General features: G+C 38.4%; 1 protein-coding gene across 1 annotated transcript in view; it reads right to left on the bottom strand.

The window, feature by feature from the left end:
- Positions 1-27,265, bottom strand: part of LOC136863405 (serine-enriched protein) — a 274,549-nt gene that overhangs the window by 28,490 nt on the left and 218,794 nt on the right. The window contains exon 9 of the mRNA XM_067139816.2: positions 10,957-11,135. Within this exon, the coding sequence (XP_066995917.1) occupies positions 10,957-11,135 (179 nt within the window). The remainder of the gene's footprint in view (positions 1-10,956; positions 11,136-27,265) is intronic.

Genomic DNA, 27,265 nt, shown 5'->3' with positions numbered 1-27,265 from the left:
AATTTTGCAAACATGTCTAATATAATCAGAAAGAATGCCTTCCCAAAAAGCTTACATGCAGTGCATGTCAAACTTACTGGCCTATAATTTTCAGCTTTATGTCTATTACCCTTTCCTTTATACACAGGGGCTACTATAGCAACTCTCCACTCATCTGGTATAGCTCCTTTGACTAAACAATATTCAAATAAGTATTTCAGATATGGTACTATATCCCACCCCATTGTCTTTAGTATATCCACAGAAATCTTTACCAATTCCAGCCACTTTCCTAGGTTTCAACTTTTGTATCTTATTGTAAATGTCATTATTATCATACGTAAATTTTAATACTTCTTTAGCATTAGTCTCCTCCTCTATCTGGACATTATCCTTGTAACCAACAATCTTTACATACTGCTGACTGAATACTTTTGCCTTTTGAAGATTCTCACATACACACTCCCCTTGCTCATTAATTATTCCTGGAATGTCCTTCTTGGAACCTGTTTCTGCCTTTCGAGGTCTATTTCAGTTGCTCACAATCTTGTAACTTATTTATCTATATATATATAAAATAGCTTGTCCTGACTGACTGACTGACTGACTGACTGATTCATTATCGCCGAGCCAAAACTACTGGACATAATGAAATGAAATTTTGGGGATACATTCATATTAAGATGTAGGTGCTTGCTAAGAAAGGATTTTTGGATATTCCGTCGCTAAGAGGGTGAAAAGGGGGGTGAAATTTTAAAATGAGTGAATCTATATCTCAAAACTTTAAAAGTTTACAAATGTAAAAATTGGTTTTGGAATCTTCTTGAAAAATAAGGAAACACATATTTTTTTGTTTTCAGAAAATCCCAATAGGAGGGGTGAAAAAGGGTGAAAAAGGGGTTGAATGCCTTTAACCAGGATACCGGTACTTATATCTCAGAAACTGAAGGTATTACAGACCTGAAAATTGGTACTTTTGATCTCTTTTAAAAATAAAGAAACACGTATTTTTTGTTTTTGGAAAATCCAATTAATGGGAGTGTGAAAAGGGGGGGGGTGAATTTTCTAAATCAGTGTATCTATATCTCAAAACTTTGAAAGTTTACAGATGTAAAAATTGGTATTTAGAACATTAAAAATAAAGAAACATGTATTTTTTTGTTTTTCAGAAAATCCCAATAGGAAAGGTGGAAAGGGGTGAAAAATGGGTTGAATGCATTTAATGAGGATACTTATATCTCAGAAAATGAAGATATTACAGACCTGAAAATTGGTGTTTTGGATCTCCTTTAAAAATAAAGAAACACATATTTTTTTGTTTTTAGAAAATCCAATTAATGCGGGGGTGAGAGGGGGTGAATTTTTAAAATGAGTGTATCTATATCACAAAACTTTTAAAGTTCATAGATGTAAAAAATTAGTATTTAGAATCTCCCTTAAAAATAAAGAAACACGTATACTTTTGTTTTCGGAAAATCCCAATAGGAACGGTGGAAAAGGGTGAAAATGTGTTGAATGCCTTTAATGAGGCTAATTATATTTCAGAACCTGAAGATATTACAGACCTGAAAATTGGTATTTGGGATCTACTTTAAAATAATAAAGAAAGTGGTATTTTTTTTTTGGAAAATCCAAATAATGGGGGGTGAAAAGGGGAGTGAATTTTAAAAATGAGTGTATCTACATCCTAAAATTTTAAATGTTTACAGATGTGAAAATTTGTATTTTGAATCTCCTTTAAAAATAAAGAAATCTCCTTTAAAAATAAAGAAACATGTATTTTTTGTTTTCGGAAAATCCCAATAGGAGGGGTGTAGAAGGGTGAATAATGGGTTGAATGCCTTTAATGAGGATACATATATCTCAGAAACTGAAGATATTACAGAACTGAAAACTTGTATATGGGATCTCCTTTAAAAATAAAGAAACACATATTTTTTGTTTTTGGAAAATCCAATTAATGACGGTTAAACATGAGTGACATATTTGGGTGAATTTTTTGAAAGACAGTATCTACAGAATATCTGAGAAACGTAGAATGTTACAGATGTAAAAAGTGATATTTAAAATCTCCTGTAAATGTAAAGAAACATAGGTGATTTGTTTTTGAAAACTCCTCTTAAGGGGAACTAAAGAGGGGGTTAAATTTTAAAATGAGAATTTATACAGTATATCTCAAGAAACTTAACATGTGACAGAAGTGAAAAATGGTATTTTTATCTCTATAGACATAAGGAAACATGTATTTTTAGTTTTCGGATATAGCACTTGGTTGGTGGGGGGGTAAAAGTGACTGAAAATGGTGTTAAATTCCTTTAATTAGGCTACTGTTATCTCAAAAATGAAGATGTTACAGATGTAAAATTTGATATTTGGAATCTGCTTTAAAAGTAAAGAAGCACGAATTCTCGGAAAATCCAATGAATAGGGAGAGGGGGGGGGGGGTGAAAGAATTGAATAATTAATTGACTTAATTGTATGAGAATACTTACATCTAATAAAAACTAAAGTTGTTAGGGCCTACAGACGTGAAAATTGGTATTTGGATCTCCTTTAAAGACAAAGAAAAGCCCGTTTTGTGGGGGGGTTCATCTTGGGAGGCGTGACTGAAAAGGAGTTGAATTCTTTTCATGAGGACACATAAATCAAAAATTGAAGAAGTTACAGTCATGATAATTGGTATTTAGAAGAATCGTTACTATTAAAGAAACAAGTATTTTTTGCTGGAAAATTCACTTTGGAGGTGGGGGGGGGGGAGAAGTGTGAAAGTGAAAAAAGTGAATTATTTTTTCTGAAAACTGAAGGTAATAGACGTAAACAATGGTGTTTGGAATCTCTTTTAAACATAAAGAAACACGCCTTCTTTTAGTTTTTTTTTTGGGGGGGGGGTAAATAAACTTAACGGTGGTGGGGTGTAAAAGGAGTTGGGACCAATTGATTTTACTCTTCATAATGTATTTATAAGGAGCCTCCGTTGCTGATGCGGCAGCGCGGCGGCCTCTCACAGCTGGATTCCGTGGTTCAAATCCTGGTCTCTCCATGTGACATTTGTGCTGTACAGAACGGAGGTGGGACAGGTTTTTCTCCGGATACTCTGGTTTTCCCTGTCATCATTCATTCCAGCAACACTGTCCAATATAATTTCATTTCATTTGTCATCCATTAATCGTTGCCCCAGAGGGGTGCAACAGGTTTCGCCGCTAGATGGGGGCTTTATTCATTCCATTTCTGACCCTGTCGAATGACTGGAAACAGGCTGTAGATTTTCGATGTACTTATTCTGATCATAAACTGATCATTTTTAATTTTCCTGGGTTCATTTTCAAGAGCCATCTTTCCCTTCAGAGAACGTTCTTAGATTACAGTACCTTCTCCTGGCATATAAATAAAAATTTAAACACATTTGAAATAAACGATAGGAATGAGATTGACTGTCCATTTTTTCACCTCTATAATAAGGTCAATAATGCATGGAAGTATGTCATTCGTATGGCCAGAAATCCCCCACACTTGCCTACGTGCGACAATGGTGCTGGTCACATTCTCAACAATGACAATGGCAGCAGATGTAATTTACCGCCAAGTAGCAGTCTTGCATCTTGCTGTTGGGTCCAGAACATCTATAATAATAATAATAATAATAATAATAATGTTCTGGACCGTCGTCAAATGTGCGGACCGCGCTGGAAACGGGTCCTGGACTGGTAATGACTAAGAATGCAGTCCGGCTGCGGGTTAAGAACCGCCAAGGCACCCAAGACAACACCACGCCGGATCTCCTGAAGGATTTCATCCATATTAAAAATGCTTATAGGAAAAGATGGCAAAGATTTAGGGACGCAACTGACCGGGTGGAGTAACTGGACCTAGCACAGGAAGTACGAAATCGATTGCTGGAAAGAAAGATTGAAAAATGGAGGGAGACTTGCCGTAATCTATTAGAAAACAGGTCAGATCGCGAATTTTGGCAGATTCTCGGAGAAAACGAGTCAGATCGCGAATTTCGGCGGATTATATATGTAAAACAATAAGCATTCAATTATAAATTTCAGTATAATACCGTGGCAAAGCACGGGTACCTTGCTAGTTACTCTATACAGCATAACATCATCCGCACATATCCTTATCTCTGATTCCAGATCACTAATATCATTTATATATAAGAAAATATACAGGTCCTAAATGCTTTGAGGAATACCCCGCTTAATGATCATGAAATCAGATAATGTTTCTCCTACTCTAATTCTCTATCATGATCTGATCAGTCCCTCCAGTTTGTTTATTAGATTTGTTCTGCTGATGGTGTTGAAAGCCTTTGCATGATATGTACCGAATTCCCACACAGTGCACCGGCAAAAGTGTCAAACTTTCTTATATTTGGTGATAGCCAGATGAGGGGAATTGCGAAGGAAATGAACAATGAAGATATTGCAGCATCGGCCGTCATCTATCCTGGGGCCCCAATCGAGAAAGTAATGGAAAACACGGAGCAGGCAGCAAGAAATCTCGGAAGTCGTGATGCAGTAGCGATCATCAGCGGGATAAACGACGTAGCTCACAACAATGCCGAGAATGTCAGTTCTCAACTTAAATGAACACTAGGTAAGCTGACTCACACTAACATCTTTGTAGTGAACGTGCCCCACAGGCATGATTTGTGGAGAGACACGTGTGTTAACACTGAAGTGGACAAAGTTAATACAGATATGGTTAAAATTTGTAAACATTTTCGTAATACTCAGAAAACTGAAAACAGCAGTTTCGAGAGATACTGTTACATAAAGCATGGTCTTCATCTAAACAATTCAGGTAAACAGAAAATTGCAAATATTGTTATCGATTTTATTATTCATAAGATATGTACTGTAGAAAGGGCAACTCCCTTGAGTTATAATACCGACCAGGAAAACTAGTAGGAAGAGCCAGCTGTACTTCAAGCTGGCTCAGTCAACTAGAAAATGAAACTCAGGTAAGTAAAGAATTTCAAGTTACCCAATTTCAACAGTCAAGTTTTAGGGAGGAAGGGGGTCTGAGATTGCTCTTGGTAAACTGTCAGAGTGTAGTACCATAAATAAACAATTAAAATTTGGTCCATTGATGGAATCTTATGAGACTGATGTGGTGATAGGAGTGGAATCATGGTTGAGGGAAGGGGTGTGTAATAGAGAAGTATTTCCAGAAGGGTATACAGTCTATTGTAGAGACTGAGGAGATAAAATGGGAAAGGGGGGGGGGGGTGTTTATTGTGGTGAAAGAAACTTATTGCTCACATGAATGGTTTACAGATTAAAGGGATGTAATATTAGGGATAAAATTAGTTTGTGATAATATGAAGGAGGTGGGAATTACAGGAAATATATAGGCCTGGAAGAGAGGAAAGAGACATGGAAATGTTTGAGAAAATAATAGATTATACTCATAAAAACAATAATAATGATATGGTAATAATTAGGGGAGATCTAAACGTACCTGAAGTTGAATCGAATGGAGCTGCAAGTGAAGCCCATGAACAGAAACTGGCAAGTAAGTTAATTTGAGAGGGAGGATTTACACAAGTAGTACAAGAACCGACTCATCTCAATAACTTACTAGATGTATTCTTGGTTAAACCATGGAAATTGTTGATGAAACTGAGGTAATTGAAGGAATAGGTGACCATAAGGCTATAATAACGGATGTAGGACTGGTACCAAACAAGGCTTAATAAGAGGGTCACACAAGACAAGAAATTGTACAGAAAAACTAAGGTTGATAAATTTGGGACTTAACTTAAATCAAAATTCAGTTGTAGGATAAGTGAAGGGAGTAATGTGGATATACTTTGGGCAAAATTTAAAGGAATCATTTGGGAAGGAGGGACGAGATTTGTACCTGTTAAGAAGGGTAAAATGATCTCAGAACCTGTTTGTTATACAAGGCAAATAAGGAAATTAAAAAGAAAATGTAGAATAGTAAACAGGAAAATCAAAGAGGGTAGAGAGAGTAGAGAAACTAGAAAACAGCTAATGAGGGAACTTAGTGAAAAAGGAAGCAAAAGAGAATTATATGAATGGCATACTTCAAGACGGTAATGACCATAACGGGATATGGAAAAAGCCATATTCATATATTAGGAATAAAAAAGGGAAAGGAATCCAAATTCCCACAATGGTGGGAGAAGGGGGGTGAACACTTTTTAACAGATAATGAGAAAGCAAATCTATTTAGTAGGGAATTCAGAGATTCAGTAGAAGATTGTCAGGAGTTGGAAACCAAAACAGAAGATAGAGAGGGAGAGGCACATAGGGAAACAAGAAGCTTCTCATTCACAAATGAGGATATTTTTAGAGATATCCACCTGCTTCAGCAAGGAAAAGCAGCAGGGAATGATCAAATTACAGGGGAGGTATTAAAGACAATGGGGTGGTACATAGTGCCTTATTTAAAATTTCTCTTTGATTATGTTATAAATAATAGTGTAATACCAAAGGAATGGAAGGAATCTATAATAATACCAATTTATAAAGGAAAGGGTGATAAAAGGAAACCAGAGAACTACAGACCAATCAGCCTGACCAGTGTAGTTTGTAAAATACTGGAGAGTTTAATATCGAAGTACATCAGAGCGATATGTGATGATAAAAATTGGTTCATGAGGAGCCAGTATGGATTTGGAAAGAAATTTTCTTGCGAGGCACAACTGGTGGGATTTCAGCAGGACTTATCAGATCAGTTGGATTCAGGAGGCCAGTTAGATTGCATAACCATAGAAATTTCCAAATCCTTTGACAGAGTGGAACATGGAATATTATTTAAAAAATTGGAGGAAATGGGGTTGGACATAAGGGTTATATGTTGGATAAGAACATTTCTAAATTCAAGGGTTTAGAAAGTCAAAGTAGGAAATAATGTATCACAGGAAGTAAACGTCTGGAAGGGAATTGCACAGGGTAGTATAATCAGTACGTTACTTTTCTTAATATATGCAAAAGATTTAGGGAACAATATAACATCAAGAATAAGATTGTATGCAGATGACAAAATTGTTTATAGGAAATAAATAACATTGAGGATTGTTCAGAATTACAAAGGGACCTTGAAAGTATCCAACGATGGGTTGAAGAGAATAATATGAAGGTTAATGGAGGCAAATCAACTGTTACAACATTTACAAACAGCAGGTTTAAAACTGAATTTAAATATACTTTGGATGAGGTAATTATCCCAAAAGATGGCAGGGGCAAATACTTAGGTGTGAGATTTAAAAGTAATTTGCAATGGAAGGGTCATGTTGATGGCATTATTGGGAAAGCATAAAGATTGTTACATGTCATAATGAGCCTACTTAAGGAATGCAACAAAGAATTAAAAGAGAAAAGTTACTTAAGTATGGTTCATCCATTATTGCAATATGCAAACAGTGTTTGGGAACCTCACCAGGAATACCTAATAAAAGAAATAGATGGCATGCAGAGGAAGACAGCGAGATTTGTAACAGGGGATTTCAGGAGAAAAAATAGTGTATCAGAAATATTAGAGAAACATTGGTAAGTAAGAGAAGGGAGAAAACTAGACTTATAGGTTTATATAGAGCCTATACAGGAGAGGAAGCATGGGGAGAAATCCGTGAGAGGCTTCGGTTGGAAAATAATTATATCGGCAGGGCTGACCACAAGTATAAAATTAGAAGGGATTTCAGCATTAGCGATTGGTGTAAATTTTCATTCATTGGGAAGGGCGTGAAGGAGTTGAACAGTTTACCAGAGGTAGTGTTTGATCCTTTTCCAAAATCTGTACAGATATTCAAGAAGAGAATGAACAGCAACAGAGAAAAGAAATGTTAGACGGTATTCAACCAGTGCAGGTTATTGTAAATAAAAAAATGTGTGTGAATATATTAATTCCATCCCCTGGTCTATGGAGATTGGACAGCCGAAGTAGGGGACTGTCTCTAGGGGTGAAATACAGTGGAAACTTCGAGGGCCCTGGGACCACTATGGTAGCTGTGAAAGCCCTTCAGGAACTCTGAAAAGCAATGGCAGAAGAGGCTCTGGTTAAGATGCAGCAGGCCGTTATGCTACTTAGGTTCCAAAATGGGTAAAAATATATAAAATAAAAATTAATAAATAAATCCAATGTCTATTTTAATTTTATAACAGTTGTATAGTATTATTTGAAGTAATTCCACATGCTGTATGAGTTGACTATGTTTGTAAGTACAGGAGATATTATAAGTAGAATTGTGTAAACAATATAAATTTATTAAGGATGAGCTGTGTGTTTAATTGAAAAAAAAATGTTAGTGTAAATTGTATAATACTGTACTGTAGGAAAATGTCTTCTCTTGTTAATTCAAAATTTAGTGCTTGATAATAATGTATTTTAGTGTACCATTTGCCACCGAGGTAGACACCTCATTTGCAAATAAAGTGATTTTGATCTGATTTTGAATATAATCTACTGATATGACATGAAATTTCCCTCTCTCTACTGCTAGCTCTGCTTTGATATCCTGGTGGCATAATACAGCATGGTTGACAGACCTATGCCTCCTAAAACCAAACTGGGTGTCTAGAAGTCAGTATTCTACATGCAAATGTGGTCAAAATCTTTAGAATTGTGCATTTTAACACTAAGTCTCTGTAGCTATTTGGCTGTCGTTATATGAGTGCTTGATATGGACCACGTTGAGCTGCCTCTATTAACATTCTTTCTTCTTCTTGATATCTTTAGCAGGCCTTTCGAACAACCACTTTGTATTCTCTCCTTTTCTCACATAGTGCTCCAGCAAAGTCTTAGTGCAGAGCTCTCAGAGTGACTTTGCAAGCTTCATAACAGGTTTAGCTGAACCATGGTTTTGCAGTTCGGTGTGTAACTTTTATTGGTTCTGTGGCTATATGTAGAACTTCCTCCAGTCTTCGAGCTACTTCATCAATGTCTCCTGCTTGTAGTGAAGTTGCAATTTTATATTATCCTCTTCAGACAGTAGCATTGTGTCTATCGTCCTCGAGACCCTATTCAGTCTGTAGAGGTTCGCATGATGGCTCACATCCTGCAACTCAAGCGTAGTTACCACTGGTAAGTGCTTTAAGTGGATCCAAGGTCACTTTCTGTTGCAGTACCTTGAATTTTGAGTTTATGAAAACAAGGTCAATCATGCTAGAGCTATTATGTCATATGTAGGTTTTGAGATTCCTGATGTTTATTAGCTTCAGTCCTTCTGTTTCCAGGAATTCTAAAACATTTGTTGCTTTTTGTAGCTTCTGGTCTACTTAGCAATTGTGAACCCCAGTGAGGATAATAGCATCATCTGTGAATGGTACCCACTGACTGGCTCAGTTCTTCAATTATTTCTTCATTTGCAGTGTTTGATTGGAAGTAAACATTAATACACATAATCTGGTTCATACAAGCGAATTATGTGATCTATGTAGTATGCAGAAAGGCGTGGAATGTTCTTCAAGGAGGCATGTGATACCTCTTTCAGGGCTCCCTAATGGTCCTTTTTTTCTGCCAGGACATGAGCTGCATGATGATCACTTGGTTGCCAATGTGACTGTAGGAAAGTTTCTAATACAAATACCACATCATGGGACTAGAAGGGATGATTCTTTGGTAAATTTATGACACTACGCAGTCCTTTGATATTCCGCAAAAGTACTTCTCTTTTCATGCGGAAAGCAGATCTTTTCGGTCCATGAATTTTTCTCCAATCATATCTAAGCATTGTTCCTGATAACCACTACAGAGGACATAATTTTCTTTCTATGAGATGGCGGGATAACTGGTTCAATTGAGTGTGATCAGTCGAACACATTAGGCAAGAACGAGGCATTTTGTGTAGGAATTCAATTCAAGCAGATTCAGGAAGTGAACATATCAGACTTCTAGCCAGGAGGAATGAGGGTGTGACAGAACATTTTTAAAGCCCCTAGAAAAGCAGGAGCAATGTTCAGATATTGTAACTTATAAAACACTGATTGTCAGTAGCCTGGTGTTTTGCAAAGGACAAGGACAGGAATTACTGAGTGAGGGATAATGGCCAGCTAGTGTTGGAAATAACAAGTAACGTGTAGTTGGAACGTTTAAGCATCCTGCATTCCGAAGACAAAGTATATCACATTCAAAGATCAATTAAATATGAATGTCCACCTTGTCAACACTAATATGAAAGTTAATACAATTTCAATACGCCGAATATTTTTCAAGAACCAAAGTTCTCTTCTTCAGTGCCTTAAAATGCCATTACATTTCTCAGAACTTACTACAATAACCATTTCTTATAGCATCGGGCATATCATGTTTTAATTATCATAATGAAAAGACAAATGAGCTTTGGAATTATGTTAGCTAATGTTCTTCACTTATTTCTTTGGCAAATATTCACACAGTAATTTTATTTATGAAAAGAAGATGCTAAATACATCATACACATCGAAAATGAGCTTTCCAGAAAAGAATTAAAATGCATCAAAATCTCTGTTCCCATATTAATAGGACAAAAGCATGTGCTGTTTAATGTATTGCTGGTTTATAGAGGACAAGACAAGTAAATGACTACAGGGGAATGCTGGCTGTGTTACTCTTTTTCTTTCTCTTTCTCTGTCTTTCCTTTAATTCCCTTAGCATCGTCTTGCTAATTCAAGTAAAACATTCTCTTCATTTAATAGTTCATTCAAATTTAAATCATTGTTTCTTTTCTGTGCTAAATAGAGAAATCTTTTCAAGTATATACATAAATACATAGAGTATATCAAAATTTGATAGAACTGCTTGTGTGTCTCAAACATGTGTGGCACAAAGTTGAAGAAAATGTAAGATTGGTAAGTGATCCAAGCTTTATAAGTAGCTGTCATGAGAAGCCTACCTTTCTATTTATGGCTTGATACAAATCAATAAGTTAATAAAATACTGCAAAACATTTAGACATGAAAAACTAACATGAACAACAAAACACTAAGACATTGATCTAAACACATATATTGATGTAATACTTACTCAGGATGGTAGCAAATTGCAAACATTTTCTTGATAATATCATATTTTGTAGGAGGAACATCTTGTGCATTCGACAATGTGAATAGGAATGCCTTCTCAGATGGGATGTAATGTCCCTTGGTGTTGGTTTTTCCCCATGGTACATCACTGAAGCCTCCACAAACCTCACCACGAGGGCCCTATGGACACATTGGATACAGCTTTTAGTGTTGGAATATCCTCTCTGTAAATTAAATCATGCTGTCACATAATTATGAAATCAACTGGTCAGCAGTTAGGAATTCATTTTCTTAGGAGGAGAATGATAAATGTGGATCATCTTCAGTTGATTCAAGTGACTAAAGAACATCCTTGACAAAATACTGAAGGCAACATTCGCATCTCATTAAATCCTATACTTTTTCCTTTGAAATTGCTAAATACAGAGTCTAATAATGTTCTTCAAAGGCTACTCTGAGATTTCTTACCTTCAACATCTAAGTCTTATAGTCTTCTCTTTTACCTATATTGCATGGATTCACCATCTAATTGCAAGTAATCAGCTTCATTTTCCGTATCAAAATTTACCATCTAAGCCAACTCATGTTACACCGGCATATGATATGCTAACTTCTTATTAGGAGGACCTACCATTGTGCCCACTCCTTCCTACCAGCAATCAATTTTAGTACCTTCACATCAGTCACCTCTAATTCATAAATATTATTCCAATACTGGCCACACTGAAATATAATTCCTCAATGATTGTATAAAATATGAATGAAATATGGGTTATCCTCCATAACAGGTTCAGTCAATACTGAGCCATGGGTCTTTATTTAATATCTGAATGAATTATATTATATAGATGGCAAGCCTACATGACATGTGGGAAATATAATTTTATCATTTGTATACAATGAAAGGTGATTATATACTGCCAGACCAAAAAGAAAAGGAACACCTAGAAGGATGGGAGTACGCGACATCTCCATGTCCTTCAGAGTGATCACTCAACATCTGACACTGTTCATGCCCCTTTATATACCCTACCAGGGCTGGTAAAAACACTAAACAGAAACAACACTAATGCACTCCGGTGGCCTTTCTACCATCTCACAGAGAATTGCAACTCTAATCATTTACATACATGCCGATGGTGTGTACGAAGTTATATCGACATCCATCCATTTCTTCTGGGTGCTTCAATTTTTTTGTCAGGCAGTTTATCTCAGTCAAAGGAGACCCATGGAAATGATCCACGCAATATTCTACTGCTTTTTTATGATAGATAATAATAATTGTATGGCCTCAGCTACCGTGTGCAGACATTTCAATTTGACGCGATCTGGCTGTCTGCTTGTCAATTTCGATGTTCTGCCTTACTCTAGGCCCACTAGATGGCAGACGGAGTAAACCGAAACCCTTCTTGGGTGTCTATGGCTGAGATTTAATTAATTTTGTTGGGTAAACACCAAATGAATCACCAGAGACCTTTCACATGCCCCGGCTCCATGCCTAAATGGTTAGCATGCTGGCCTTAAGATACAAGGTTCCTGGGTTCGATTCGTGGCAGGATCGGGAATTTTAACCATCATTGATTAATTTCTCTGGCACCGAGGAAGGGTGTATGTGTCGTTTTCATCATCGTTTCATCCTCACCACGAAGTGGAGGTCGCCTACGGGAGTTAAATCGAAAAATATGCATTTGGCGAGCCGAACATGTCCTCGGTCACTCCCGGCACAAAAGCCATACACCATTTAATTTTTTACATGCCGACATCATACGACATGGAGCGTCGAAAGGACTTTCTTCCACCCTTCAAAAATCCGACTACCTCTGCCAGGTTTGAACCCCCTATCTCAGGATCCGGAGGCCAACACTGTACCACTGATCCACAGAGGCAGCTTTTTATGATGCCAAGCCAGATGCAAATGTCCACACAACAGGATATTTTTTAGTCTTTGGGGTTCTCTGTTCTACGATATCCAGCATATCTGATCTAGCTTCATCCGACAACAGAGTCATCAAAACAAAGAATCCTCTCCATGGATGAAAATTTACAATCTGATGAACTTCTAATTGCTATCCACAAGAGTGTGTTTGAACTACCCCTAAATAATGGTTTCCAGCTGGCGATTGCAAGCTTCCGGATCAATGGCAATGTTGTAGATCTAGGTGGGGAGTATGGCCTATGTTTGTTTCTATTAGCATCATCACGAACATCAATCCACAGATGTTACAATCATTATTGACTGACTCTTGTATAATATATAATAGTAGTAATACAGTAATTGTACCGGAGATACACCTTCTCTGTGCATTTGAACTGAGCGCCTTTCAAAAGGCCATCTGTGTTATCAGTCTGAAACTATGTATTGGAAGGAAATTGGACCTTTAATCTGGCAGGAGGATGGAAAACAAATTTTTTGAAGGGAATTTAATATTGTTTAGGTTTGTGAATCTCAAGTGTTTGTAGATTGTTTTCTGTGTGCTAAGGTTACTAGTACTTCTATCACTTCCTACTTCGTTAAGTTATTAACCAATCAGAAATGTTTGTAAATATTTTTGTAGCCAATTAAAATTGGGGGTGTGTACAGGCATTCGGCCTAGAGAGTTCTGGAACTTTCCCCTCTGCGATATCAGCTGGGCGTGTTGGGCCATTCTGTCTTCTTCATCGCTGCAGTCTAGAGTGCAGTCGTGCCTGCCGTTGGAAGGCCCACCAGCTCAAGGTAATGGCAGATATCTTTTAAATATGTGATAGCTCCAGAAAGTTAACTTGAGGGGAAGGTTTCAAAATTCTTTCTTAATGTAAATTTCTGAAGTTTAACATCACCCTGTAAATGTAAATTTTCAGGCAAGTCTAAGGACTCTATTCAAATCCCTGCTGAGAAATATGTAACTAAGGGAATAAAGAGTGTTCACTCTCTATTAATTCCCATTCAACTTTGTATGGGGGTGACTATGTTTCTCTAAAACTCTAAAATTTTGACACTGTTTTGGAACTTAATATTTCTCTTTCTAGGCCCCATCATACAAGGTGAATCGCCCTTAGGGCTATTCAAATATCCACCTTTCTCTTTGACGTGCGACACACTTGTGGATCCGAGAATGTGGTCACAGATGGGTTAAGCCGTATGCTTTCTGGCGAGGTCAATTCTTTCGACCCTGTAGAAAGCTCTTCTTTTCTATTTTTATACCTCCTAATGTTAGTGCCATTTTGACTGATGCCCCTATGCTATTTCATGATATAGCAAAATATCAACATGAAGATCCAGTACTGGCTCCTATTATTGAAACCCTTTCTTCTGGGGAAAATGTTATCACTTAAGCTCTGAGGAATGGAGTTTTGTGTTGCCCTTCGTGGCACGATCAAAAGTTGAAAATTGCAGCTCCGGCTGTTCTTGTGCCTATGATCTTCAAATATTACCATGAGACCCCATTAGGGGGACGTCTGGGGATCTTGAAAACTAGAGAGAAAATTCGAGAAATTTTTATCTGGAAGAGTATGAACAGCAAGATAAGGGAAATGGTTAAAGCATGTAAATCATATTTGTTTAGCAAGCCCACATTGTCTTCAAAAGTAGGGCTATTGTCATCACAACAAGCATCTCGCCCTGTGGAGCAATTATACATAGATTATGTCGGGCCTTTCCCTCAGTTAAGGGGAATTGGAACAAATTCATCCTTGTGTGTGTAGATGGTTTCACATGGTTTTCATGTCTGTTTCTGACTTGGCTTGCCACTGCTCAGTCCACTATTTCTTGCCTTGATATTATTTTTGCATCTTTTGGTCCTTGTCAATATATAGTTACTGTATTTCACAAATTCTGTTTTGATCTATCCATCTCACATATCACAACGTCAGCCTACTACCCACAACCATCTCTAGCTGAGCGGGTTAACAGTAATCTTCGATCTGCCTCAATCGCTCTTCATCATGATGATCATTCTTGTTGGGACACTTCATTGCATTGGCTACCTTTTGCATTCAACTCGGCGGATCACGAGTCACACAAGTTTTCTCCTACATCACTTATGTTTAAGTTCATTCCAAACACGCCATTGTTCAATTTGTGGTCAATCAATGAGATATTACCACAAACAATAGACCCAGATAATATTAGGAATCTGTGGAGAAAAGCAAAAAATTATCCTAATGCCTCTCATAAGAAAGTGAAAGAGAGATATGATTGTGGACAGAGACCCACCAATTTAAAGCTAGGAGATCAACTCAAGGTAAAAAAATTTGTACCAGCAGGCAAGCTTGCCCCAGGTTTCATGGCCCTTGTATTATTCTTGATTTCTTAACGCCGGTCACCATCTTGATGAGTAACCCCAAAACAGAACGCATTTTTCGGGTTCACCTGTCCCAAGTAAAACCTGTGTGTACTCTATGCTTTTCAATATAGGCCACCAAGTGATGGCATTGCCAATTTAATTATATTTTTTTCTTAGCATCTTAGAATTGTAAGTATTTTGGCAGGAAAGTTTAAATGAGGAGGCCTTCTGCCCCTGTTAATGGTGAATAATTGTAGGTATTTATTTTGTTCAATATGTATTGTAATTTTTCTTGTAAAAACCTTCCCTTCAATAATTACTTTCCTGTCTGCCATTACCTGCCCCTGCCTCCAAATCTAAGACAGAACTTCCGTACACTCGTCCTACATGCCAGCAACCTTAACAGCTCCACCAAAAATACTGTCCTTTAAATCAGTTACTGTTGCCCAGAAATTAATTATTGCAGCACCCTAATTTCAAAGCCTCCTTCTCAACAGCCAACTTGGGCACCATCATCCTGAGTAATGGCCAGGATGCTGAACTCCAACCGCCCACTCCATCATTGGGCACAACTATGATATACTTGATCCTTAGCGACCATCACCCCTCTCAAGGTAGCAGGAGAGAGGTATCCGAGGATACTTAGGGGGGTCCGAGGGACCGCATCCTGGCATCGGCAGTGGCAGCCACTCTTGCTGTCAACCTTGCACATATCTGACCGAATTTCTACGACTTCATAAACTACGTCAAGAATTATTTTCTTCAAAATACCTTGTGACTGGACTCTCCATCAAGAAATTTTCTTTTATCTCTAATTTAAAAATTTCAAAAGATCTTAAATGCCAAATATCAAAACTATTCAGACTGTAGTAAAACCTTAGGGGGTGGAGGTCTGTACCGGAGGTACACCTTATCCGCACATTTGAAATGAGCGCTTTTTAGAAAGCCATCTGTGTTAATCTGAAACTATGTTTTGGAAGGAGTTTGGCCTTTTAATCTTCAGATGTCTCTACTATCAACTTATGTGGCCCCTCTGATGGGAGGACAGAAAACTAATTTTAAAAAAAATAATTTAATATTGTTTAGGTTTGTGAACCTCAAGTGTTTGTAGATTGTTTTCTCTGTGCTACGGTTACTAGCACTTTTATCACTTCCTCCTTCCTTAAGTTATTAACCAATCAGAAATTTTTGTAAATTTTTTTGTAGCCAATTAAAATTAGGGGTATGTACAGGCATTCGGCCTAGAGAGTTCTGGAACTTTCCCCTCTGCGATATCAGCTGCGCGTGTTGGGCCATTCTGTCTTCTTCATCGCTGCAGTCTAGAGTGCAGTCGTGCCTGCTGTTGGAAGGCCCACCAGCGCAAGGTAATGGCAGACATCTTTTAAATATGTGATATCTCCAGAAAGTTAACTTGAGGGGAAGGTTTCAAAATTCTTTCTTAATGTAAATTTCTGAAGTTTAACATCACCCTTTAAATGTAAATTTTCAGGCAAGTCTAAGGACTCTATTCAAATCCCTGCTGGGAAATATGTAACTAAGGGAATAAAGAGTGTTCACCCTCTATTAATTCCCATTCAACTTTGAAGGGGGGTGAGTATGTTCTTCTAAAACTCTAAAATTTTGACACTATTTTGGAACTTAATACTTCTCTATCTGGTCACCCTCTGCAGTATAGGCTTAGCCTCTGTAACTTACGGCCACAAACCCATGTAGGATTTTAAGTGTTCTTCAAAAGGTTTCAAAAGGAGTGCAAGTGCTTCGCTTCCTAGCATTTTGTTCATAGCCGATTTTCTTAAACCTTTTCTTTCTGTATATTTAGGCTGTTTAGTATGTGCACTTATGGTCCCTGTTTAAATTTTAGTTATTTATACACAATTGTGGATCAGAGTGTCAAAGTAGAAATGACAGTTAACACAGTTTTTGAAGTGATCTAATAAAAAATATGGATAAGCAACTTGTGCCTTTGAGAGGCTGGACTGTAGTAAATTTTGGAGCTCAGTCTCCTACTAAAGGGTAATTGAGTGGAACAAATGTGCCATTTCAAATAGGGTAATTTTAGAGCTAAAAAGCTCATCTCTTTGAACTCTTTGTATCAACAATTCTCTCTACGTTACCTGATTGCTTTATGACTTTATATCAGTATTGTGATAAGAGCTGATGAGCTCATCATTATTCCATTTAACTGTTATTTGTTGTTGTTCGTTCAGGTTATTTATCAAAGTTAAAGTCAGAAAAAAAAAAAGGAATGAAATAAAATTTCAAAGTTTAGTATTTAAATAATCTGCTCATCTTTTCTCTGTCCACCCATTCACCCCAGCACCTTCTTGCACCTCTGCAAACCATCAAAACTCAGTAACAGCAATAATAATAATAATAATAATAATAATAATAATATTGGAAATAATTGGTTTTGTTGCGGGGTTACCCGTGGAGCAAAAAGAGGTTAAAGAAGGTGCCGGGGTGAATGGGTCTATCTACAATATCAAAATTAATTTAAAACTTGAACTGAAGGTTATATTTCTTCAGAAAACAACAACTTAACAATTTTTCACTTAGTGAACATAACAACATATCAGGTAAAAAAGCAATCTTGGAACAAGACTAGAAAAATCCAAGATCAGTGAACTTAACAGATTCTGGGCTTCAAGCTCGTAGTTTTACAATTCCAGAGATACCGGATCCAGTTTACAAAACTTTAATAAAAAAAATAAGGAACCATTAAGTCAAGGGCAGAAATCCCCTAAATCAAGAGCATTTGCTCCTTCAATTACAATGCCAAGCCTTCCAGAGGCATTCTTCACAATTACAAAACTTTGTAAAGAGTTAACAGGCTCTCCGTTTCTTCCAGCCTACTCGAGGCACCATCAAAAATCTTACACTCTCTGGCCTTCCATGGCCCAACTTACAAATTGAAGCTGGGGTATCTTGTACCCAACCTATAGGGCCTTTGCGAAAAAGAACAGGTTAAGTAAACGGCCCGAAACACAAATTGAATCGAGGCGTACCCTGCACTCCAGATAATGAAATATAAAATCCTACAGGACTCTTGGCCGATGAAACTGGGGCTATTCCCACACTACTGAGGTGGCTCGCATGGAAATTACTTTAATACATTACAGAAACGAAAGGTTGCAAAAACGTAGCCACCTCAAACCAAGATGAAGGGGAGCTCGAGAGGGTAACTCACTCTCTATCCCCGATTTACAGTTAAAGATTTATGGAGTTTTTACATTAGCCAAAAGAAAAGTTACATTTTAGAAACATACCGTTACATGATTAAAGATTTGGATCTTCTCCTCGAATTAAAGCTGTCGAGGTGGCAAGAAGGAATGAATTATGTGGCCATTACCTTATAGATGTTCTGTTGACCGAAGGAGGCGGCCCCGCCTCCTGCCTTCACACACACACACACACACACACACACACACACACACACACACACACACACACACACACTTATCAAGACTGTGATCAATTGGCAAAGAAACAGATTCAAAGTCAACAAGAAATGCAGGATTGGTTGAAAAGTAATTACAAAAATTCGTGATTGGCTAGATTCAAAACTGGAGGAAAGAAAAGGAGGTATTGCCAACCCAAAAATAAATGAACATAGATCAGTTATGGAAAACCTAGGAATATGAAACTTCTTTAAGTTATAAGTTCTTCCATCTTGCACCAGGGTGCATGATCATAGTTTTTTGGTAGTGTCATTAGTGGAAAAATGTCCAAACTTCTTGATGTATAGCAAAACAAAAACAAGGAGAAATTCAATCAGTTTAGGAAATTTCGCAATGACACAATTACTTTACATTTCAGTGGTGACATCTTCTGATTAAAGTTCCAACCTGTTGTGTTATTACTTTCACTTTTTGATCGATAGGGGAGTTTATTAAGGCACAGATTTTGAATGAGCAGAGTTGAGGTGTACCTCCCGGTACAGACCTCCACCCCCAAATGTCCTTCCTTGGGGTGACACAGACAAAATATTTCCAATTTTTTTGAAAGTAGATTTGTAGGAAAAATTCTTAAATCCAGCTTTAGAGTGTCCTTGTGGTCATTGACAGTTAAATACATGCTGACAGACTTGACGGCAAAACCTGCCGCCGCTGCCGATAGCCAGGTGAGGTCGGCCGGACCCCCCCAGTACCCTCAGATACACCTCTCCCGCTACTATGAGAGGGGTAGTCGTGGTGATGGTCACCGCAGATTAGATGTGTATGTGCAGTCCCCAGATATGTTGGTGGTAGGGTTACCGCACTTCAGCCTTTGCTGGGAAGATGGACTCCGGTGCGCCGTTCACAAGGAGTCTTCACTGGAGTGGAGTGGGCCCTTACCCTGTTCTAGTTTCTCTCGCCGGATGTTGCTGCATGGCGGCTGATGGCTGTGAGGGTACTGAAAGAGTAAGATCTAGGCGACAGAGAAGTGTTGTTGGAGCCTTGAGTGTATGATCTTTTTTTGAGAGGCAGAGGGGCGGGAGGCGTTTGTGGTGATGTGTGAGTGAACAATGCGTGGATGCAGGAGATGGGGCTCAGTGATGGCCACTAAGGAATTTGACAGCAGGAAAAACAGAGGGGAAGATATTACATAACAGATCATATACAGAAATTAATAATAAAACAATTTGGGGCAGAAGGCCTCAAATAAAAAAATATAACCTTCAAACTCCTGCTAAATGTTGATGGCTAGCGAAAATAGCAATGCAATTATACAGGTTTCACCTGGGAGACGTGAACTCTAAAGAACCTCTCTGTGGCTGGATTGCTTACCAATAATGTAACCGGCGTTAAGAAATTAAGAATGACACACGGCCCACGAAATCTGGGGGCAGCTTGCCCGCAGGAACAAAATTCCTAACCATGACTTGATCTCCGACTTTTAAATTGGTGGGCCTCCGTCCATGATCATATCTTTCCTAACCTTTTCGTGGGAAACCTTCAAGTTGTGCCTACCCTTCTTCCATAGATCTCTAATATTATCAGGTTCTATTGTCTCTGGAAAAATATCATTAAGTGACCAAAGGTTAGAGAGCGGCATGTTACGAACAAATTTAAACATAAGAGAAGCTGGAGTAAACATATGGGACTCATAAACCGCCAAATTTAAAGCAAAGGCCAACCAATGCAGGGACGTATCCCACCTGGAATGACCATCATGATGATATGCAATGAGTGCCGATCTAAGATTACGATTGACCAGCTCAGCCACAGATGGTTGAGGATAATACGCCGAAGTAGTTACATGTGATATAGACAGATCAAAACAGAATTTGTGGAATAAGTTGGATGTGAATGCCTTAGCATTATCAGAAACTATATATTGACAGGGGCCAAAAGAAGCAAATATGGTATTTAAGCAAGAAATGGTGGACTGAGCGGTTGCCAGCTTAGTCAGAAATAACCAAGAAAATCTAGTGAAACCATCTACACACAAGAATGAATTTATTGGCGTTCCCCTTTGATTGGGGGAAGGGTCCGACGTAGTCTATATATAGGCGCTCCATGGGGCGCGATGCTTGATGAGAAGATAATAGCCCTAGCTTAGTGGACCAGGTTGGCTTACTAAGCAAACAAGATTTACAAGCTTTTGCCATTTCTCGGATTTTGCCATCCATACCTTTCCAAATGAACATCTCTCAGATCATTTCCCGAGTTTTGAAGATGCCTAAGTACCCCCCTAATGGGATCTCATGATAGTACTTGAAGATCATAGGCACAAGAATAGCTGGAACCACTACTTTCATCTTTTGATCATGCCTCGACAGGCAATACAGAACCCTGTCTCTCAATACATAAGGGACGACATGTTCCCCAGAAGAAAGGGTTTCCATACTAGGGGCCAGCACTGGATCTTCATGTTGATAATTTTCAATATCTCGAAACAACATGGGGGCATCAGTTACAATGACATAATACCCGAAGGTATGGGCGTGGGAAGAGACAAACTATCTTCCTGATTGGTGGTCACCACATCATGAGAAAACATGCGGCTTAGACCATCCGCAACAATGTTTTTGGATCCTCTAATATGTCTTACATCAAACTGAAAGGCCGAAATCCTGATGGCCCAATGGGCTATATGACCAGTACAACGTGGCCTAGCTAATACCCAACTTAAGGCTTGGTTATCTATTTCTAGGTCGAACTTGACATGAAACACGAAATAAAAATAGCCTACACAACAAAAAACACTAATCATAATTTATTCTTCAATCACAACTCTATTAACATCACAGACAATAGTTACTCTGGATCAGGAATATACAGATTGAAATGCTCTACATGTAATTTTTCTTATGTTGGCCAAACTGGCCGCAGCTTCTCCACCAGATACGCCGAGCATTACAATGCCCAAAGACACAACAAATTCTCCGCAATGGCCAACCACATGAAGGACACAGGGCATAAATTCACCACAATAGACCAAGACCTCCATATCCTAAAAAGAGTCGATAAAAGCAAACTCATGACAGAATATGAAAAATTTATTTTCCTCGACCAACATTTTAATAAAGATAAGAACCTAAATGACACTATTGATAAAAAAAGCCCCTTGTATGAACAGATTCTTATTTTACTATGAGAATCAACTTCCCTCACCAACATATTCTTAAAAATCTTCAACCTCACATCAATCAGCGTTCCCACCTCCCCTACAGCTAATATACCCCCCTCCCTTCCCCCCGCCGCTAGTACCTCCAATTCAAATACAACCAATAAACCCATAGCCACACCCACCGTAACATCGCTCCCTCCAATAGCCTTACACCGTTACAACATGCGCAGTAATACACACTCTTCCTTCCCTCCCACCAATAGCAGCCCCCCTCCAATAGTTACGTCAACGCAAACAGATCCCCCTCCAGAACAAACCTTCAGTTATAACACACGTAGCAAGAAGTCTACTGTTGCAAATACTTCTAACTCATAATGTTACAAGCTATCTTTGTCACCGTCAAATGGTAAGTGCACACGATACTACTTCAATATTTCAAATATATTTTCACACAATTAACTCTACGTTTCTTGCTTCCTTTTACAGATTCCACTTTTATATGCTTTTTCAACTAGAATATCTACCAACTCACAATTTACAACATTTGAGCATCACTTCAAATTTTGAGATGGTCCATAGTGATCCTATTTGAAACTGTTCTTCAACTTCTATTCACCAACTTCATATCCTCAACGTGTTCTACAACTTCACCATATGCATCTGACTTTCGTCTTTTATCTTCAAGATCATGATTAACTTCGGATCTCTCGACTAACTTTGACTTTTATTCTCTCTTCTTTACTTAGATTATATACAATTTTTCGCCATCGTCTAATTATAACCGCCCGACTATCAACTTTACTTTTATGCAATCTTACTACTTGTTGTATAACAATCTGTTGTTTTATCCATTGCACTTATTGTAGCAGCCTTCTAATGTTAATTTTGTTAATACTTCCACTATTATATCTCATCACATTGTATTTTTAAACCATCATTGTTATTTTTAATGTTATTTTACTTCAAATCTCTTCAAGATTTTAAAATTCATTTCATTATTACATGTTATTTAGACGCTTATTTTTAATTTAAGGTTAAGACTATGGCTGATGATGCCTTCAGGGAAGGCGAACAAATTTATGTAAATCATCCAAGATGATTTTGTATTGATTAGGTGGTCTAATAAATAACTTAATGTTATTATTTCAATGTTCCAGATAGTCGGAACTTCTCTAGTGCAAATAAGACTGCCAAATCCTCAAGTTCATAGATGGAATATTTGGCCTCTTGAGCTGATAATGTCCTAGAGGCATAAGCTATGGGTCGTCTTGTGAGTTCAATTTCCTGAAGAAGGACAGCAGCCACCACGGATGACGAGGCGTCGGTTTGAACAATGAATTTCTTCGAAAAATCAGGCATAGCAAGGGCAGGGGCATTGCAGAGAGCTAATTTAAGATCTTCAAAAATGGCTTGTTGAGACGGCCCCCACTCAAATTTGACGCCTTTCCTCTGAAGCAAGTTCAAGGGCGCCGCTCTGTTAGCGACGTTAGGAATAAATTTTTTGAAGAAATTCACCATGCCGATGAACCTGGCAATACCTTTGATGTCCTTAGGGGGTTTGAAATCACGGATGGCCTGTGTTCTAGAATGATCAATAGAAACCCCATCGGGTGACACCAATATGTCCTAGGAATGACATGGAAGGTTTAGCAAGAGCTACCTTAGATAACTTGAGAGTCAACCCGGCCTTATGAAGGCAACTGAGTACCTCCTTTAGATGATCTAGGTGTTCTTCAAAAGTCTCAGAAAATACGACGACATCATCAAGATAGTGATACATGTATTCAAATTTGATGTCGGAGAAGACCCTATCTAGCAGTCTAGTGAACACAGCTGCCCCTGTGGGGAAACCAAAAGGCACCCGCTTGTACTCATACAAGTTCCAATCCATGGCAAAAGCTGTTAGATGTTTCGATTCTTCAGCTAGAGGGATCTGATTGTACGCCTGATTAAGGTCTAAGATGGTAAGGAACTTGGCTTTTCGAAACCATGAAAAACAAGAATGAAGATCAGGAAGGGGCACAGATTGTACCACCACTTTACGATCTAAAGCCCTATAATCAATCATAGGCCTGAAGCCACCTTGGGCTTTTGGCACCACAAAAATAGGTGATGAATATGCCAACTTAGAGGGTCGAATAATACTGTCCTTTAACATTTGGTCGATGATCTCTTTAAGAGCCTTCATTTTAGGTGGAGACAGCCTATAAGGTGGAAACCTAACTGAGATTGAATCCGTAACCTCAATCTTGTATTCAATAAGGTCAGTAACACCAAGAGTATCAGAAAATACATCGGGAAATGACTCGCACAATTTACGAATACTTTCAGCCTGTTCCTCAGGTAGATGTCTAAGGTCTAACATCTCATCCTGGGTAGGCAAAACAGATGAACATGACACAGACTTACATTTTAGCAAAGGAATTTTTCAATCATTAGCAAATTTGAAGGTGCACGACTTGCTCTGGATGTCAATCACCAGACTAGTAGAAGACATGAAATCCGCTCCCAATATTACAGGGCAAGACAAGTGTTTAGCCACATATAATTTTATTTTCCAGGTAAATTTAGAAACACGAATTTTGGCAAAGATGAAACCTAAAATTTTTAATGGAGAGGAATTAGCCGAAATGCATTGGACTAAAGATGAACAATAATCAGAAAACTTACACACAGTCTTTAATTTGGAATACCATTCAGCTGAAATTATCAAACACACGCTCTCAGAGTCTAATAGAGCCATGACGGGTTCACAATTCAATTCAATTTTGAGAAATGGTACTAGTGCGTGGGTCTCCACTGCAATTCTGAGGCATTCTTTAGGGCATTCAGATGATGGTTTAGAAGAACCTTTATCCTTACCCGAGCTTTCACTGGGTTTAACAGGGGCTGAGCCTTGGGAAGATGCACCTGTCGACTCAGCCCTTGATACTAGTCACTTTATATTACTGTAGTTCGTGGAGGTTGCACCAAAAGTTGATGAGGATGGGGTGCTATTGCAATTAGGGAAATTCTTGGCTAGATGAGTAAAAGAGCCACATTTGAAACATACTTGTGATGACCCTGCTCTGTTCTTTGTCCCACTTGGTTTGATCAATGGGCACTTGTTACGCAGATGTTCCGTAGACCCACAAGCGTAGCACTTACGGGTGGCAAACGTTTGGCGAGGTGAAGGCCGAAAATAATTAGAAGACGGAGGGGGTTCCTTTGCAACTCTTAAGGTGTTGGCATACCTCACTCCTTTGGCTGAGGCAACCATAGCCTCTAATTCTGCCAAGGTTTGGGGTCGAGACTCAAAACATAAATAAAATCTATAAGGTGGTGAGATACCTTCAACAATCATTTGCACTATTTGGTCTTCCAAAAAACGCAGGGCGAACACTCGGGGATAAAATTTGATATCTTGGATGTAATCCACAAGATTTTCATCCAAGCGTTGTACCCTAAAATAGAACTCCGGTATTAAAGATGACATTGCTCTAGCCGGAATGAAATTTGCCAAAAGGTGAGCATGGAAGTCTTCTATGGATGATCTATCAGCTATAGCCTTAACTATATTGTCCGATAGGATGTCTACAAAATACGGGTACATAATTTGAAGAATTTGAGGGTGAGAGAGAGAGGGAAAACACTAGCGTGTGATCTTGAAATTCCATAACGAACCTGAAAAGTGATATAACATCATTGGTGGAGTTTACTGAAAATTTAGAAATTCTCCTAAGCAACATAGCCAGTGGATGGGGCAAACTACTAAAACAGGGTGACATAATTGGTGATGGTCTAGAGGGTTGAGAGGCTTCAGGCACAGCATTGTTAAAAAAAGAAAGGTGGAATTTGTGTACGACGATCTGACTCATTTTCTAATCAGGCAGAAGTTTGCTGGGTGCCACAGATTTCCTACTTTCTACACCTTTGGAAGAATCCTCCTTAGCAGGTAAGTTGATTAAAGAGACTTGATCAGTTTTGGGAGCAGCTGCCCCGGTCAACAATTGATTAACTCTATTTGAAATTTTTGATAGATGGTCAACTAAATTACTATAGCCTCCTTAGCATGATCTTCTTTTAATTTCAGAGACAATAGGTCCTTAACCCTATGATAAAAATGGAACAATCTAGCCTGTACTCTTTTAAGCTGATTAGGAGGTGGATCACTTACTTCAAAGAAACTAACTACAGATGCTAGCTCGGAGGTGTTGTCCTTTTCTCCCAAAATAGGGATACAAACAGGCAATTCTAGGGATTCTTTAAGTTTGGCAGTATCTGTCGCAACCGTGCCTCCAGATTGAACATTTCTAATGAGTAATTCATAAATAAATTCCTCCTTGCGCAAGTACCCGGGATGGAGGACTTCGCGAGGGCCAGATATGATGATAGAAAATTTACAAATTTAGAAAACATTCCAGCGACCAAGAAAATTCTTAGAGTTCGGTGCAGATTCTATGTTTCGCCATCAAAAAGGGCTTAATTGAGACCCGTTGAACCACGCTCTGCTACCACTTGTCATGGGGTTACCTCTGGAAAAGAAAGAGGTTAAAGAAGGTGCCGGGATGAATGGTTCTATCTACAATATCAAAATTAATTTAAAACTTGAACTGAAGGTTATATTTCTTCAGAAAACAACAACTTAACATTTTTTCACTTAGTGAACATAACAACATATCAGGTACAAAAGCAATCTTGAAACAAGACTAGGAAAATCCAAGATCAGTGAACTTTACAGATTCTGGGCTTCAAGCCCGTCATTTTACAATTCCAGAGATACCAGATCCAGTTTACAAAACTTTAATAAACAAATAAGGAACCAGTAAGTCAAGGGCAGAAATCCCCTAAATCAAGAGCACTTGCTCCTTCAATTACAATGCCAAGCCTTCCAGAGGCATGCTTCACAATTACAAAACTTTGGAAAGAGTTAACAGGCTCTCCGTTTCTTCCAGCCTACTCGAGGCACCATCAAAAATCTTACACTCTCTGGCCTTCCATGGCCCAACTTACAAATTGAAGCTGGGGTATCTTGTACCCAACCTATAGGGCCTTTGCGAAAAAGAACAGGTTAAGTAAACGGCCCGAAACACAAACTGAATGGAGGCATACCCTACAGGGCTCTTGGCCGATGAAACTGGGGCTATTCCCACACTACTGAGGTGGCTCACATGGAAATTATTTTAATGCATTACAGAAACGAAAGGTTGCAAAAACGTAGCCACCTCAAACCAAGATGAAGGGGAGCTCGAGAGGGTAACTCACTCTCTATCCCCGATTTACAGTTAAAGATTTATGGAGTTTTTACATTAGCCAAAAGAAAAGTTACATTTTAGAAACATACCGTTACATGATTAAAGATTTGGATCTTCTCCTCGAATTAAAGCTGTCGAGGTGGCAAGAAGGAATGAATTATGTGGCCATTACCTTATAGATGTTCTGTTGACCGAAGGAGGCGGCCCCGCCTCCTGCCTTCACACACACACACACACACACACACACACACACACACACACA

The sequence above is a fragment of the Anabrus simplex genome, chromosome 2, assembly GCF_040414725.1.
Source record: "Anabrus simplex isolate iqAnaSimp1 chromosome 2, ASM4041472v1, whole genome shotgun sequence".
Lineage (NCBI taxonomy): Eukaryota > Metazoa > Arthropoda > Insecta > Orthoptera > Tettigoniidae > Anabrus > Anabrus simplex.
Note: the sequence above shows the minus strand (reverse complement) of the source record. Positions and strands in the feature narration are given on the sequence as shown.